The sequence below is a fragment of the Canis lupus genome, chromosome 2 (genome assembly GCF_003254725.2).
Source record: "Canis lupus dingo isolate Sandy chromosome 2, ASM325472v2, whole genome shotgun sequence".
Lineage (NCBI taxonomy): Eukaryota > Metazoa > Chordata > Mammalia > Carnivora > Canidae > Canis > Canis lupus.
Window position 1 is genome coordinate 7,234,839 of NC_064244.1, and position 18,292 is coordinate 7,253,130.

Genomic DNA, 18,292 nt, shown 5'->3' on the forward strand with positions numbered 1-18,292 from the left:
GTGCACTTAGGATGCTTCTCATTTTCTCTCCCCCTGATTTCTGGGTTTTTCCTCTTTTCTTTCTGCTTTCTAAGGGAGGATTATTTCCCCTTTCGTGCGTGAGGTTCACCAGCATGGACCGGATGATCTTTCCGAGTGCTGGAAACGCGAACTTGGTGTAGACTGTAGACTGGTGGCAAGGCTAAGGTCAGCGTCTGGAGAAAGTTCACGCCCTTTAACTCTTCCCTGTTCTAGGCGAGGTCTCTCCGGGAGCTGAGCCCGAGCCTTGCGACCCACTCGGATTGCCCTCGGTCGCGGAGTAGCGCCCGGAGGAGGGGGACCGCTTTCTGCAGTTGGCCTCCGTAGCTGCCGAGAAGACCCGTCGTCTTTGTGTGTGTGTGTGGTTTTTTTTTTTTTTTTAAAGTCTCGAGAGATGGACGAAGACGGTGAAGTCAGTTGAAGTCCGAAGAGATCATCAGGGCGTTTTGCAGGAGCTTTCATAAAAACGTTTCGTTCCCGGGCGCATTCCTCGGTTCTCCAGCCCTGCACCTCCTCGGAGCCTGGTGTGTGGCATTTCTTCCCTTTTCGGTGTGTGGTGGCATCCCGCCCCCCCAATGTGGACCCCGAAGGGTTGGTCCCTTCTTTATAATTTGAAATGAAATGATGGCCACACGCCGGACTGGTCTGCCGGAGGGAGATGGTGACAAGCTCAAGGCCTGCGGGTCCCCCACCTGCGAGGTAAGCGCAGAGGCAGCATCTTGGGCTGCTGCCATCTGCAAGGTGTCCTGCTGGCGTTGGGGTTGGCGGGGAGGTCAGCTGCCAGGGGCTTGAGGAGAGGCCTTGGGGCCTTTGGGCTGGTTTGTGGGAGTTCCCCAGCTTGACTCCAGGGCAGTGCAGCCTTGCCCGCTTTTGCTTCCAGGAACTGCCAGTGATTCCGCAAGAAGGGTTTCCTCACTTAGAAATGCCCCATCTTGCCCCATCACCTCAGAGCCGGGAATCCTCCCATTTCAGGTGACTGGAAATGCTACAAGTGTCTCTGTCTTCTGTCAGTTCCGTCCACCAGTAGTTTTAGAGTTGGGCCGTGCCGGGGATGCCTTTGTGCATTCTGTGGGTCTGTATCCAGGATCCGCTCTCAGAGGTGGAGAGGGGGCAGCTGGTATGCCTGCTGCAACGGGGACTCGGCTCACTTGGGCTTTGATGGGTATTCGGGCTTGCTGTTGCTGTGACTCTCTGCTCTGGGTAGAAAAACAAGTCTTTTCTCTCCTGGACAGTTTGAGCACAGCCTGGAAAAACAGATTTGTAGAAGTTGTGATTCCAGCTCGCTGAAAAATCCTTTCCTGCCTTTACCTGTTCCTTTATTTATGTCCTTCTTTTCACCGCTGGGAAGTGCTGGGAAGTTCTGTGAGCGGCCCTTGGGTGTCAGGTGGCTTGCATTGGCTTTAGGCCATCATCTTTGGGAAGGCTCGGAAGATTACAGGCCAGGCTTTCTGAAAATTTTTAAGTAGGCAGGACAGAAATCAGAAAAGCCGTTAATTTATGACACCCATATGCCCTGTTGCCTCTCATATTCTTTCTTCTCCTTCTATACATTTATCTTCTTTTTATATTCTACTTAATTCTATAGGGGCTATATTGTGTTTACATAGTTCTTGGTGGTTTCTGTAATTTGCTAACTAAATGTACTGACTATTGTTACACTTTGAACTTTACTTTTGAGCCGTCTATGTTTTTATTGACAGATTGACTAGGTTATAGTAACATCCTCCAAAGAGCCTTTACTCTCATTGTTTCTTTTGTGCCTTGTCAGTGTTAAATTTTAAGCTCATGGCCATTGAAACAAGGCCTACTTCTGTGTGTGTGAGTTTTGGTATTTTAATAAAAATGAGTCAAGTTCAATTGTTTTTAAAGCAGGCAGAGAAACTTGCTTCATGTAGCTTACTTCATATTGGGTTAGAAAGTTTATGTAGAAAATACAGGAAGGTGGGTACAGTGTCCCATAACTATACAACTCCGTAGAAGGGGGTTACAGTTAGAATTCGTGCTTTACTTTTTGACACCTGTAAACACCTGCTTGCAGGTAAAAACGTGATTAAGTATAACACCACAATCCTCTGATCACGGTAAACCATAATAACTCCTTTTGGAAGGCCTACGTACAACTTGGCGATTGCTTAATGTGTATTGTAGTTACATAATGATATGTACTGTGGTCCCAAAGCCTTATTCGTCATTGTCTTGTGAATACTTTAATTAGCATGTTATTTGCATTATATTTGCAAAAGCTAATGTTATTTGATTTTTGGGGGGGAGAGGGGTGTCATTTAAGGGATGTCCCCAAACCAAGAATTTATATTAGATACATCTTGTCCTTGGCTAGAAGGCAGTGTTTCCAGTTGCACACTTGGCTTATATTAACACTGACAGTTATGTATTTTTTTTAAGAGCTGTGACATTTGTTTTCATTTGGATGTTTCTGCTGGCATAACCATATTACTTGTAGTTTGGGAACCAAGAAATCATTCTGTTGCCTGTATTTTGCTAATTTAAAGATTATACACAGAACTTGAGTTTGATATTAAGCTATCATATTGTTTGGCTTTTTAAAGAATAGGTAGATAGTTACCCTAATTCTATGTGGGAATAGAAATAAAGGGGCTATATGCTGTCAGACAACATTTTAATATCTCAGCTTAAGGAGTAATTATTGCCTGTTTCATTGTTGTGCATTTACCTCTCACTGATACTTTGGATGCACTTTAAATCTTGTGAATATTTATTAGTAATAAAAAGAGAGTTGCCGCTGGAATTCTTTGGATTGATACATATTTAAGTCTTGAAACACTGCACTTAATTTTTGTGTTTAATTTTATTAGAAGTATTACATTCTAGAGTAGTACTGTCATTCTTTAAAAGCTTTTAAAAACCGATAGCCATGTTCCTAAATGTCTTGGAATACACACATTTATGTGTTTCTACCTACCAAAGACACAAGCATACATATCTTAATACTAATATTGTTCATCAGCCAAAAACTTAACTGTGTAGGACAGAAGAAATTAATGTAGTAAATTAATAGGAATCTCTGATTCATGGCTTATCTGGTTAATTCCACCGTTGTAAATAATGTGGAACTACTTGTTCATCATATGTATTAGAATCTAATTGTGTTGGTACATGAATAAATGTAAGCACCACTCCCCAAGCATATATTGGAAGGTTAAAAACCAAACAAATGCCAAACAATCCTCTTCAAATAACGAATTGTGACAATTCAGTAGAATATATCTTGGGATTGTACAGTAAGGATGGCACAATTCTATTCATGCAGAGTTACATACTTTGTGTGTCTGAAAACATCATTTTACTCTCTGAGCTGGTGTGTTGTGTGCGTGTGTACAGTCTGGTCTGTGAAGTCTTCCGACATTTAGCCTTGAAGTGGCGTTGCTCACAGAATCGCTTAATTTAGACTGAATCCTTGGTGATAATCATCACCCCTTTCATACACTATAGAGCTCATCCTTTAAGGTTCAGCTTGCCTCCTTTTTTTTTTTTTTTTTTTTAACCAACTCATTCCTCAGCTTTTTAGACCACATTATTTTTCCTGATTCTAATACTTATTTCATTTTTTTTTTTTATCTGTAGGCCATAGTATTCCCCAGGGATAGAATTTTCAGCCCTTCCACAATCGGTTGTTAAAATAAACATATTTACTGATGCTAATCAGTATTATTTATTAATTTATTTCATTTGATGTTTGGCTTCTTCATCTAGACTGAGATTATCCCAGGACTAAAATGTATTATAGCTGATGAAAGAGAATCATTGGTTGATTTTGGAATAGTGTAGATAATACAGTAAGGCATTTTTCTGTGTCTGAACTATGAGAATTCATCCTTTTGCTCCTCTTTCTGGAATACTGTGCACTTGGCTTTTGTCCCTTGTTCCTTCTCAGGCGCTATCTTGGGCACTCTCTCTTTCTTTCTCTCTCCCTTCCCCCTTTCTCTCCCTGGGGTTCTTCTTCCTCTCTGCCCCCCTTCATGTTGGCTTTACCTAGAGCCAGGCTCTTGCCATTCCTCTAGTCTTTCTCACTTCCAAGGGTCTCACTTTTCACCCTCCCATGGCTTTAATCTGCTTGCTGGTGATTCTAAATTTACAGCCTAATCCCACGTGTTATAGTTGCTCTCCAGACCTATTTGCTAAACTGGTTTTTTTTTTTTTTTTTTTTTTTTTTGGATCACCCACAGGCATCAAACTTAACAAATTTTACTCCTACCAGCGACCTTCCCCTCTGGCGGAGTTCCTTCTTTTAGTGAATAGCACCAGCTATCTCCTTATCTGTCCCAGTCAAAAACCGGGTTATCATCCTTGACCCTTCTCTCTCCTCATTCTTCCTATCCAAAGTCCTACCAAGTATGCATTCCAGATCCTGCAGCCACTACCTGAGTTTGGGTCAGCCACAGCCCAGGCTCCCTGACTACCTTCCCAGCCTTGAGCCCGGTTCCCAGCCTTGAGCCTGGTCCTCCGCAGGCACCCTGGACCTGCCATACTCACAGTGCTCCTCCTTCAATCCAAGGTCAGTTGTTACATTCCCCCTGGGAGAACAATTTTCTGGTTTCCCATCGCTTGTGGAATAAAGTTCAAACTCTTGAGAAGGCTGAAAGGACTGTAAATAATCTTCTCCTACACTTTGTTCCACTGGGGACACTGTTTGTTCCATGCTTCTCTCCACTTTGGGTCCTTTCAAATACTGTTTCCTTCCACCCTTCCAGCTTCTCCTCCTCCACCTCCCTCCTGCCTGCTTTTTCATCAATCTGGTCTCTCCTTCACCATCACTAACTTAGGAAAGCCTTTCCTGACCGTCTAGGACTGGAGTAGTTACCCCCCAGTGCATTATTCCCAGACACCCTTTGCTTTATTAGGAATAGTGCCTGCGAATTGCTTTATCCGTATTCCCCCCTGGACTGCAACTCCCATAGCAACAGGCACCCTGTTTGCTTTGACTGTGTCTGGCTCATAGTAGGTACTCAGTAAATACTGTTGAATTAGTGAAGGAATATGTAGGAAGGGCTTTAATTTTTCTTCAGTGTTCACCTAGATTCGGGTACACTGTACTGTCTTGATTATCCACCTACCTTATTGGTCCCTCCTCCTCACTTCTCAGCCTGGTAATTTCCTCAACTTTCTGGCCTGCTGAATCTTCATATACATCAGGGTTGAGTTTGACCCTCTTTCTTTTTTCTGTGTTGACTTTCCTTTTTTTTTTTTTTTTAGATTTTATTTATTTATTCATGAGAGACACACGGAGACAGGCAGAGACACAGGCAGAGGGAGAGGCAGGTTCCCTTCAGGGAGTCTAATGCAGGACTTCATCTCAGGACCCTGGGATCATGCCCTGAGCCAAAGACAGATGCTCAACCACTGAGCCACCCAGGTGACCTTGTGCTCACTTTCCTGACTTTAAACATCAAGTATATACTGATAATTCAAATATATACCTGTATAGTTGTGTGTGTGTATGTGTGTGTCCACCCCTGTCTGGTCTCTATATCCCTTAAAGTCAGATTCCTACATCCACCTGACCACTGAGTCTCCACTTGGAGAGTAAAGAGGCATATCAAAAACCAGATTCCAGATTCTCTGCATCCACTCCTCCTGCCCACCTTCCCAGTTCCCTCCTCTCAAGCACCAGCACTCTGGCCTTTCAGGTCAGGCTTCTTGGAGTGATCTTTGATCTCTCTCATGCACACTATACAAATCTGGGTGACTGTCAGCCTCACGTGCTTGCCCTCTTGGAGTCTGTTCTCCACACGGTAACCAGAGCGAACCTTCTGTAGATCAGAGCGTGTCACTCCTTTGCTCACATTCCTCTGATGGCTTCTCATTTCCCTCAGGGTTAAAAGCTGAAGTCTTTATAGGCCCTGCAGAGCCCCACACAATCTGCCCTCCCACCTCCTGGACCTCACCTTCTGCTGCTCTCACTGCCTTCCCTCTGTACTGGTCATTCTGGACTCTTGAGCACACTCCTGGGCGTGGCATTCCCCAGAGCCTTCCCACCACTAGCTGTATCCTCCACTGGGAGCACTCTCCCCACTCAGGTGTGTGCAGGGCTCGCTTCCTTGTCTCTTTCAGGTCTTGCCTTGAGGTCACCTGAGTGAGGCCTTTGCTGACCATTGGGTTTATCGAACACCTTCCCCCTGCTCCCATGACACACCTTGCTTGCCTTTACTGTGCATCTGATATGCTTATCCATCTGATTTTGCTTATTTATTGGGGCAGATCATGTATCTTGAATGCTAGTATTAAGTGTGGTTCGTTTTGTTCACATGGTACTTTCTGTGCCAAGAAGAACGCCTAGCCCATTGCTGGCCCACAAATATTTTTTTCCAATGAGTGAATGAATGAGTGAGTCAAGACTAAGAAAAATTCTAAAACGTTATTGAGTTTGTGTAAGGATACAGAACATGTGAATACTTAATTTAGATTATACAGAAGTGTGTAGGGTATGAGTATTTTGTTTTCTGGACCTCCATTTTCATTAGGACTACTGTTCACATCTTTGGTACCTTTTTTTCTTTGCATCTTTCCTCCCTTTGGGAAGCCTGTAACCAAGTAACAGTAACCCACACAGTGTGTACACACGTGTATGAAATAATATGCACTAAGAGGTGAGATAATGGTAATTAACACACCAGTGGATGGGGACATGGGCTGGTGGGGAAACTATAAAAAGATAATGTGTCTGTATTGGTAAAATATTTTGTCTTAAAACGAACGGCTAGTCTATTAACGTTCTTTATTAAACATTTTTCAATATCATAAACATTTCATCACAAGTTAAAAACGATCATGACGTTGGTTATGACAAAATGTTAGCCGTTGTTCATTCTAGATGATGAGAATTTGGGGATTACATTATTTTTGTATTTTCTCTTTTTTGCTTAATTCCAAAACTATGATCAACAGACACCACTTACAGATTTTTAAAAATAGGCAGTATGTCACTAGTCTTGTGGAACTCTGACTTCTTGAAAACCTATACTGTTTAAAATAATACTTACATACTTTTTGAGAAGGATACACACTTACTCAAAACAGTACTTGAATATTTTTTTAAAAACGTGTTTTTTTTGTTTTTGTTTTTCAGGGGAGGCCTAGGACTCATTCTAGGCTCATTGTAGTGCCATGTAATATAACACTATTATTTAACTTTAAACATGTGTTCCTTTGTATACCTGAGTCTGTATGTCAGAATACCATTGCATGTCAAAAGCTTTATGCTGCGGGTTGCGATTAAAGGTAAAGCCTTCCAGAATTCAGATCAGCAGCAGTAGCAGCAGCAGGTATGAAGTGACATTACAGCAGAATTCCAGATATGAATGAATTGGGTGGGACCTATCACTAGATGCAGGCCATCAGCAAATGAGTACCCCCAGCTACAGAAAATTTCTCAATACATTGTCCGTGTTTCTTAGCATTTGTTTTCTTCCGAGATAAACATTTTGTGAAGTCCTTATTCTTTGGTTACAGAATCTCTGATCCTTTTTCATTTCTTCAGTTTTTACCAGGTCAAATTATTCTAGTACAAAAGTGATATTCCATTTCTTTTGTTCTCTGCTTTGTGAAGGGACCTGTCATCTTATTATACTTAACAATATGGTGATTTCAGCGTGAGCAATGCTAGTGTGGGTAAAGACGCACAGATGCCATTACTGAATGCAGCTACTTTCTGTTACAGAAAGACCATATGGGAGGCACTTGTTTTTCTTTCTGGTTGATGTGATTAGATTAGCAAACCAAAAGGTTATTAGACTTAAAGATTGTCCTATATTTATCTACTTTTAATTGACCATAAAGAATTAAATATGTTAAATCTAATGAGCCTTTTATATGTTCTATTGGTTTAGAGTAGGAAGATGTCTTCATGTAAAAACTTCATTTTGGATTGCTTCCACCAAAATAGTTTTTTAGTCGAAGCTGTCATATTCTTAAATAAATTGAAGATTGTGCAAATATTTTATTTCACAATAAAATCTGGAAGATGGCCTTTTGTACTTCTAAAATAATCTGAGGGACAAGCAGATACACTGTACTGTGGTTTAAGAAACTAATTGTTTTTTTCTAAGTCCTCTTTTGTCTAGTTCTCCATGAATATGCAAGGAATCCCACTGTGTAGATTTGTGAATAAGAGAATAGATTTAGAACCCATATTTGATATTTCTGAATGTCCATCTATTTTGGGGAAAGTTTTTGGGCAGACCAGAGAAAACTATTATTATTAAAAAATGGGCAAGTTAAAGAGTGTATTTTCTTTTCCTTAGTTACATTGGCTGCTCTTAAGTTTTCTATTTGATACTGGGCGTGGTTTTGATTCAGAATTTGTTTCTTACTGCCTTTTCTCCTTGTCACGATCCACATCTGGCACAGTCATGAGTAGTGCTACATGTGCAGTGCTTGCTCCTGATCCCATAACTACTGCTTCCTTCTTACACCCAAATGAGGACATAGTCTTTTGACTTAGACTCTTGTTCAGTGCATTAATCTTTAGTATATCTTGGCAGAACTTATATTCTTAAGAACATCTTGATTTTCTTTTTTCTTACAACGTGGAGAGTATCCTTAAATATCAGTAGTTAGAAAGCTGGGTTTATGATTACATTTCTTCTGGATATGTCTTCGCTACTGTGATCTTGGGGATTAATGGGCATTTTTTTTCTTTTTTTAACCTCAAGATATCCAGACGTCTTTAATCCCCAGAAGTTTGATAGTAAGTAAAGATTCTGTATTTAAAAGAACTTGTGTTAGGTTGGTCAGTGAGTCCTATTTTCTTCTCTGGGTTCTACATACTGGCTTCTGGAAACGTATTATCTACCTAGTGAATGTGAAGTGGGTAAGGAAACGCTTTGGGCATCCAGCTTAAATCAGATATTAATTACAATGCTTTTATTTTTATTTACTTATTAAATTTTTTTTAAGATTTATTTATTTTGTTATTTATATAGACACACAGAGAGAGAGAGAGAGAGAGAGAAAGAGAGGCAGAGACACAGGAGGAGGGAGAAGCAGGCTCCATGCAGGAAGTCCGACGCGGGACTCGATCCCGGGTCTCCAGGATCGCGCCCTGGGCCAAAGGCAGGCGCTAAACCACTGAGCCACGCAGGGATCCCAATTATAATGCTTTTAGGAAATGTTTTCAATTTACCTTTTTTTTTTTCATTTAATAGTGTATTATAGATACCCTTCTCTGCCCATAGGGAAGATATATACAATTGATCCTTGAACAACACAGGTTTGAACTGTGTGGGTCTGCTTATATGCAGATATTTTTTGACAAAAACAAAACAGTACTGTAAATATATTTTTCCATATGATTTTGTTAATAATAGTTTCTTTAGTTTACTCTATTGTAAGACTACAGTAAATAGTGTATTATATAAAATAAGTGTATTAATTGACTGTTTTTGTCATCCGTAAGACTTCCAGTCAGCAGTAAGTTCTGGGGAGTCAAAAGTTATATACAGATTTTGAACTGTGTGGGTATCAGCCCTCCTTCTGTGCACGTATGTCTATGTAGGTAGACACATACATACTTAGACACACATACATGTACTTCACCAATTTTGTAAATGGGGAAAGGAAACTTACAAAGCAGTGTACTTTTTAAAAAATACTGTATTTTCAAGTACTGTAATTTGGAAAAGAGGTAAGATTTATTTTGAATGGCTAGGAAGGACAGGGGTAGGATCTGTGGATAGATGAGCCAATTTATTCAGCTCTGTATTCAGAAAAAAAAAACTTTTTTTAAAGAAGGTAACTGAAATTGAATGTATTCTTTGTAGATAGGATGACCTTCACTTGGGGAATAATAGACAGAATTCCTGCTTTGGTAGGAATTTAAGTCAGGGAAATCTGGGTGATCATTAGAATCACTTGGGCAACTTATAAAACCACGGATTCTTATTCCCACCATTAAGCTAATGTTAGAATCCCTGGAAGTGAGACTGAAAAGCCTTAACTTTTAAAAAGATCCCCTGGTGACCTTCCAAGTTTGAGAAAAATAAGACTAAATGACATTCATAGCTCCTTCCAAAGTCTGAATACTTATGGTATCCTGATTTTGGAATTTTTCTACCCAGATTGAAATCAATGTAAAGAAAACAGGCAAAAAAAAAAAAAAAAAAAAAGAAAAGAAAAGAAAGAAAACAGGCAAAAATATGGAGAGAAAATTTAAATGACTGAACAAGTGAAAATTTCAAGATTAAAATTGTAATTATTTTCTTATATTTTCAGTCACATGCATTTCTACATGTCATTAGTATACCAAAGTAATATTCTTTTCAGATAAAATAAACTTTATGTCAAAAGAGCACTTTAAAATTCAACCATGATACGTGTTGTACATTTTTGTGTGCACGTTATACTTTAACCAAAAGTTAATATTTTTTAAAGTTATAGAACTCTGATTCTGGTCATATTGAAGCTATTGATACGTTTTAGCTGTATTACAAAAGTAATTTGTTTTGTGTCATTTACAGAAAGGTATTTTTCTTTAAGCAAGTAACAGAATAATTTCTTTTGTGCATCTTATAGTCAGTCATTTGTTCATATTAACTCTATCAAGGGTAGTAAAAGTTACAATGCAATAAAACATATATATCCTCATTCTCTTTCTCTATGTGCTCTTTCATATTTATCATTCATATATATATGTGTGTGTGTGTGTATATATATATGATGCTCTTTGCTTAAGTATACATCATAAAGGGTTTCAGTAGGTATTCTAACATAAATAATAATAAGCTAATCATTAACAGAATATTTCTTTCCACATACCCTTCCAGTCATTTAACACTAGCAGCCATTCTGTCTGTCTGTTGAATCAGTCTTGTCTTTCAATCTCATGGAATGTGAGGTGCATTGGATAGCACAGTGCAAATACAATGCAAGCTAATGACAGACTCCAGTTGCCAATTCTGAAGAAGAGGCAGGATTTCTTGAAGTCATTGAAAGTGATGTTGGAGAAGGAGTAAAGATAAGGAGGCTCTGACAGAGTGAGACGGTAAACAAATGAAGAAGGCATAACCAAGGTTGATAGGCATCTCCAAAGAGAATGATTTGAATTCAAAGGAGTAAGAGGAGCCTTGGAGAAAACTGACGTCCTTGAATGTGATGGCATACATGCAAAGTATTTCTTGTCTTCTAGGATGTGATGTTTAGTTTATACCCCATGTGTCTGTTTTGCCAAGAGACACTAAAAAGTGGGTATGAGTATATCAATAGAAGAAGAATAAATGACAGTGGTGAATGGATTTCTCTTTTGCTTTCTTTTCCTAGGTAAAAACAGTGCTTCTGAGAGTTAATAGGAAATCCCAGATTCTCTAGTTGACTTTGATATAAAGCTGTTCAAACAGAGGTCCAGGGTTGCTTCTTCAAAGGTCCTCCTGTTAGAATAGTTGTTAGATACTCAAATATGTTAGAGTTCTGGATATTTGACATACCTTGGCTTTTTAAAATGCCTTTATTGAGGTATGATTGATATGTAAAAAGCTTACATGGGCAGCCCTGGTGGCCCAGCAGTTTAGCCCCGCCTTCAGCCCAGGGCATGATCCTGGAGACCTGGGATCTAGTCCCACATGGGGCTCCCTGCATGGAGCCTGCTTTTCCCTCTGCCTGTGTCTCTGCCTCTCTCTCTCTCTCTCTCTCTGTGCGTCTGTCATGAATAAATAAACAAAATAAAAAAAAAAGCTTACATATTTAATGTGTACAACTCCGTGAGTTTGGGGATAAATATACAGCATGAAACTGTTCCCTCCATTAAGGCCATAAACATATTCGTGACCTCCTTAAGTATTATTGTTACTGCTATTTTTGCATTTGTGTGTGTGTGTATGTGTGTGTCTGCATTAAGAACTCTTAACATAAGATCTACCCTGTTGGCAAATTTTAAATATACAATACAGTACTGTTAGCTCTAAGCACTTTGCTCTATAGTAGTCTCCAAAATCTTGCATAACTAAAACTTTGTACCCTTTGACAATCACCTCCCCATTTTCCCTACTTTCCCTGGCCCCTTGTGATATAGTCTCTTCTTCTGTGAGTCTATTTCAGATTCCACATATAAATGAGATCATATAGTATTTATCTACTTTTCCATGACTGGCTTATTTCACTTAGCATATCTTCCAGGTTCATTCATGTTGTCACAAATGGCAAGATTTCTTTCTTTTTTAACACTGAAAAATATTATCTTTGAGATCCTGATTTCATTTCTTTTGGATAAGTACCTAGAAATGGGATTGCTGGATCATATGATAGTTCTATTTTTAATTTTTCAAGGATCCTCCATATAAATTGGCTGTACCAATTTACATTCCTTCCGATAGTGTGCCAGGGTTCCCTTTTTTCCACATTTTCCCTAATACTTTGGGTTTTTGTTGTTTAGCAATAGTCATTCTAACAGGATGAGGTGCTATCTCACTGTGGTTTTGGTTTGCATTTCTCTGATGATTAGCGAGGTTCAGCACCGTTTTATATAACTATTGGTCGTTTGTATGTATGTCTTTGTTGAAATGTTTGTTTAGATCCTTTGCACATTTTTCAATTGATACATTGTTCTGTTTTGCTTTGTTTTGTTTTTAAGCTGCCTTCATTTCTGACTCTCACTAGTTTTGGCTGCCTAAAGCACCAGTGATGCCTTACCAAAATGTACAGTTGATTAAAAATCACACAATTACAATGTAGACTTAGTGGGAGAGACTGGGTACCACTGGAGTCTTTCCTGGGGTGATGTGACCCAAACTAGAATCCCTAGTTGAAGATATTGACAGAACTTCATATCATAATCATAGTTTATGGTTACTAGAACTGCATCCGCTCTAGACAAGAGCTAATGCAAATTGTCTTCAGTTTAGGTGAGGACTTTGGAAGAAGAATCATTTTTCCCTATTTAATCCTTAGCATCTGTCACTGCTCTTGGCTGTCTTTTTATTTGATCATAATCTTGTATCTACTTTGAACCAGTACTGAAAATTGTGTTTGGATCAAGTGGGATCTCTAGGAAAAAGGTAGAGAGATATTTAAGGCTCTGAAATATTCATATATATTCAGGATGCATAAGGATACCAAAAACACATGGCTTAGAAAGTGAATACTGCTTGATTTTGCCAAACTATGGTGAAATGTTTAGCATAAATTTGATAGTTTGTCTTTTCTAGTTGGCTTTGAATTGACAGCAGACCAGAAAGCGACTTTATGTCAGTCTCTGGAAAGGATTTCAAACTTTAAAAATCAGTTTGTGTGATTAAGAGGAAAAACATTAAATGTCGAGATCAGGAATAAGAGAGGGGACATCATTCAGAGCCTGCAGACAGTAAAAAGATAAAAAGGGAATATTATGAACAACTTTAAGTCTATGAATTTGACAGTTAGATATTATGGGTAGATTGTGTGTAAGGATTCTGTACCCATTCAGATTTGTTTGTGTATGGTGGCAATGGGTTCCCAAACCAAGCCATTCTGCAGCATCAGCTGGGCATCTTATAGTTCAACTCAATTCTGACACTGTCTGCCTGGAGACCACATCATAGCATCAGGTCCCACAGATTAAAAGCTCATTCCTGTAGGACTGCCCCCTCATCCTAGCCACTCATTTCGAGTCCAGGTTTGTTGTCTGACCCACCAGCTATAGATGGCTGTAGATCTGAGGTTCCAACATCCCCCTTCTTGGGTTCGATTACTTTGGTAGAGTGACTCAAAGAACTCAGAGAAACACTGACTAGATCACTGATTTATTACAAAAGAATATAACCCAGGAACAGCCACATGGGAGAGATGCATGGGACAAGGTACGGGGAAAGGTGTAGAGCTTCCATGCCCTCTCCAAGCACACTACTCTCCCCAAATCCTCACGTATTCACCAACCTGGAAGCTTTTGAACCCTATCCTTTTGGATTTTTATGGAGGCTGCATTACATATGCATAATTGATTAAATTATTAGCAATTGGTGAGTGATTCATACGCCAGCCCTTCTCTCCTCCCCTAAGGTCAGAGGGGTGGGCCTGAAAGTTCCAACTCTCTAATCACAGGTTTGGTTCTTTTGGCAACCAGCCCCTATCTTTAGGTGCAGTCCAAAAGTCACCGCATTAACACAACAAAAGACACCTTTGTTGCTCTTACCACTTTGGAAATTCCAAGGGTTTTAGGTGCTCTGTGCTGGGAATGGAGATGAAGACCAAATATGTATTTCTTAGTATAAATCACAATATTATACCTTGAGAGATTCAAATTCCCAAAACACCCCAGGAGAAATTAAAAAAAAAATCTGACTAGTCCTAAATCTGTTGAAGAAATTGATTTGTAGTTAAAAACCTACCCACAAAGAAGACTCCAGATCCTGATGGCTGCATTAACATATTCTATATGTTAGAATGTTTAAGGAAGAAATGAGTCCAATTCTATTCAAACTCAAAAAATGAGGTGGAGGGAATATTTCCCATCTCCTGTTTATGAGGCCAGTATAGGCCTGGTAATTATTAGACAAGACCACTATAAGGAAAGGAATTCAAACCACTAACCTTCATGGTTGTAGATAGAAAAATTCTTAACAATATGTTAGCAAGTTAAATCTAGGATAATAATGTCATGATTAAGTTGGAGTTATCGCAGAAATGAAAGATTGTCATTTTAACGTATTAATAATTAACATATTTAATAGCTTAACAAGAAACAATAAAGGAGAAAATTCATATGATCATCTCTCAGTAGATGCAGAAAAAGCATTTGACAAAATTTAACACTCATTCATGATAAAATCTCTCAGAAAACTGGGAATATAAAGAAATTTACCCCATTTGATAACAGAAACCTGCAGGTATCGTACTTGGAGAAATGTTGAATACTTTACTACTAATATCAGGAACAGAGTAAGGATGTCTGCTCTCAGTACTTCTTTTTTTTTTTTTTTTAAAGATTTTATTTATTTATTCCTGAGACACACACACACACACACACACACACACACACACACACACACAGAGGCAGAGACACAGGCAGAGGGAGAAGCAAGCTCCATGCAGGGAGCCTGACATGGGACTCGATCCCGGGTCTCCAGGATCATGCCCTGGACTGAAGGTGGCGCTAAACCGCTGAGCCACTGGGCTGCCCTGCTCTCAGTACTTCTGTTTGACAATATTGTGGAGTCCCTACTTAATGTAATAAATCATGAAAAGGAAATAAAAGGAAGGAAGGAAAAAGAGAATGAAGAAGTAAAACTTTTTATTTGCAGATGTGATTGTGCACAGAGAACATTGTAAGGGATCTACCAAAAACACTTTCTAGACCTAGTAAGTAGATTTTGCAAGGTCATAAGATACAGGAATACAAAGCTACTGTACAAAAATCAGTGTATTTCTATATATGAAACAACTGAGAAATGAAACAAAAATAATAGCCTTATTATTTTAATATCTTAAAGACAACCTAAATAAACAGATATAATACCATGTTTCTGGATTGGAAGACTCAGTATTATTAAGATGTGACTTAGCCACAAATTGCTGTATAAATCCAGTTCACTGCCACGTAAAATTCCAGCAAGGTTTAACAAATTTTTTATTAGAAATAAACAAGTTAATTCTAAAATTTATTTGGAAATGCAAAGGACGCAGAGTAACCAAACAACTTTGAAAAAAAGAATTAGTTTTATATTATTTATATTGTTATTTTATAATACTTAAAGTTACAAAAATCGTTAGTATAGAATTGCTTTAGTGATAGATATATATAACAATGAAAGGCAGTGGAGAATTGGGAGACCCATGCATACATGATTATTAGTATTCAGTGAGATGATTTGAGTGGTGCTGGAACACGTAGATATCCATATAGACAAAATGAACCTTTATCTTTACCTTACATCATGGAAAAAAGTTAACGCCAAATAGATCACTGACATACATGTAAAAGCTAGACAATAAAACTTCTAGTCAAGAACAAAATATGTGTGACTTTGGGGGTAGACAAAGAGTTCTGTGAAAGGACACAAAAGCACCAACCAGAAAAGAAAACAACACGATAAATTGTATTTCATCAAAATGAAAACTTGTGCTCTTTGTAAAACACCATTAAGAAAATGAAAAGTAAAGCCACTGATGGGGAGAAAATATTTGTATTATGTGTATTTGATCAAGGACCTGCTTCCAGACAACCCAATTTTTAAAATGGGAAAAAGCAGAACTGCCTAAAAGAAGGTACATGAATTGTGTATCAGCACATGAAAAGATGTTCAATAGCATCATGATGGGGGGGGAGAATGCAAATTAAAACCGCAAAGAACTACCACTGTACTCCACTAGAATAGCTAAATTTAAGAAGAATAAAAATATTAAGGGTTATTGGGTATGTAGGATAATTGAACTCAAACATTGCTGAGAGGCATGCAAAATTACATAACCACTTAGAAAAATATTTTGACGATTTTCATTAAGTGAAGCATACATTTATCACGTGGACTACTCCTAGGTACTTACTCAAGGGAACTGAAAACAGTGTCCACAAAAGGACTCATACATGAATGTTCATAACAGCTTTATTCATAGTATTTCCAAATTTGAAACAGTCCCAAATCCATCAACAGACAACTGTGGTATATCCATGTAATAGTATACTACTCAGAAATTTAAAAAGAACAAACTGTTGGGATCCCTGGGTGGTGCAGTGGTTTAGCGCCTGCCTTTGGCCCAGGGCACGATCCTGGAGACCCAGGATCGAGTCCCACGTCAGGCTCCTGGTGCATGGAGCCTGCTTTCCCTCTGCCTCTCTCTCTCTCTGTGTGTGTGACTATCATAAATAAATAAAAATTAAAAAAAAAAAAAGAACAAACTGTTGATACGGTTAGCACCATGAATGAATCTCAAAATGCTGAGGAAAAAAAAGAAGCCAGACTTGGAAGAGTGCATGATTCTACTTATATAAAATTTCAGAACTTAGTCAACTAAGCTATAGTGAGAGAGAGCAGCAGATCAGTGGTTGTCTGAAGTTGGGAGGGCTTTGATTGCAGAGAAGCATGAAGGGAGTTGGAGAGATGAAAATGTTGGTTGTACGGTGGCTGTGTGGTTCTATGGATGAGTACAGTGGACAGAATTCACTGCAGCATACATTTTAAAGGGGGACACACTTTCTTCTGTATAAATTAAATTGCACTAAAATTTATTTTTTAAAAAAACCAGTTTGATAACACTAGATTTTGGTGAGGATGTAGAGCATCTGATACATTGCTGATGGGAGTGTAAAATGGTACAATATTTAAAAAAACCATTTGGCAGTTTCTTATAAAGTTCACCATATACCTACTTTATGATCTGCCATTTTCATTCCTACATAATTACCCCCAAGGGAAATAAAACACATGTTCACACAGAAGACTTGTTCAGGAATGTTCGTAACAGCTTTATTCATGATGGCTGCAAACCAGAAACAACTCAATGTGTATTAATAGGAAAGTAGCTAGATTTTCATTTATTCCTACTGTGGAATACTTTTTGGCAATAAAAAACAGTAGACTATGTACACATGCAGCAAGATGGATGAATATTGCCTGTGGAGGTAAGGAGACTTTCAGAATGACTAGAGGACACACAGGAAACTTCCTGGGGGTAATGGAAATGTTCTGTCTCATGAGGTTAGGGTGAATTACTTAGATACATGCATTTGTAGCATGTTATGAGCTGTATACTTAAGAGCTGGTGCTTTGTAAGAGTTAAACATTCTGTGTAAATATTTATGCCTCAATTAAAATAGGTGAAAATGCAATTAAAAATACAAAACACGGTTCATATGAGCAGCACATATACTAAAATTGGAACAATACAGAGAAGATTAGCATGGCCCCTGCACAAAGATGACACATATATTTGTGAAGTGGTCCATAATTTTTTTTAATGCAAAACAGGGAAAAAAACCTAAATATAATGAGAAGTTAATGGGCAAAACTAAAACTACCAGCTAAGACATTAAATACCTCACCCACTACTGGAATATTAGTTTTGTCTTCCCTTACTCTGAAATCCTCTCTCTCTCTCTCTCTATATATATATATATATTTAAAGATTTTATGTATTTATTTGAGAGAGAGCAATGCATGAGTGTGGGGGAGCGGGAGCAGAGAGAGAGAGGGGAAGCAGACTCTCTGCTAAGCAGGGAGTTCACTTGGGCCTCCATCTCAGGACACTGGGATCATGACCTGAGCCAAAAGCAGACGTTTAACCCATGGAGCCACCCAGGCAGCAGCCCCCCTCCAACTATATTTTTTAAAAAGAA

At 38.7% G+C, this 18,292-nt stretch overlaps 1 protein-coding gene and 1 non-coding gene across 7 annotated transcripts in view; both read left to right on the forward strand.

Moving 5' to 3' along the window:
* ARHGAP21 (Rho GTPase activating protein 21) overlaps positions 1-18,292 on the forward strand; it is a 136,523-nt gene that overhangs the window by 1,485 nt on the left and 116,746 nt on the right. For 5 of the 6 annotated variants that reach the window (XM_035713360.2, XM_049099826.1, XM_049099824.1 and 2 more), the window contains exon 2: positions 235-717. In XM_035713360.2, coding sequence (XP_035569253.2) covers positions 640-717 — 78 coding nt within the window. In that variant the 5' untranslated portion in view covers positions 235-639. Of the gene's footprint in view, positions 1-234; positions 718-898; positions 991-18,292 lie in introns of those variants that run through there. The other variant, XM_049099831.1, reaches the window with a different exon arrangement.
* Positions 17,804-17,908, forward strand: LOC112670430 (U6 spliceosomal RNA). The gene has a single exon (XR_003142949.1). It is a non-coding gene; the product is annotated as a U6 spliceosomal RNA (small nuclear RNA).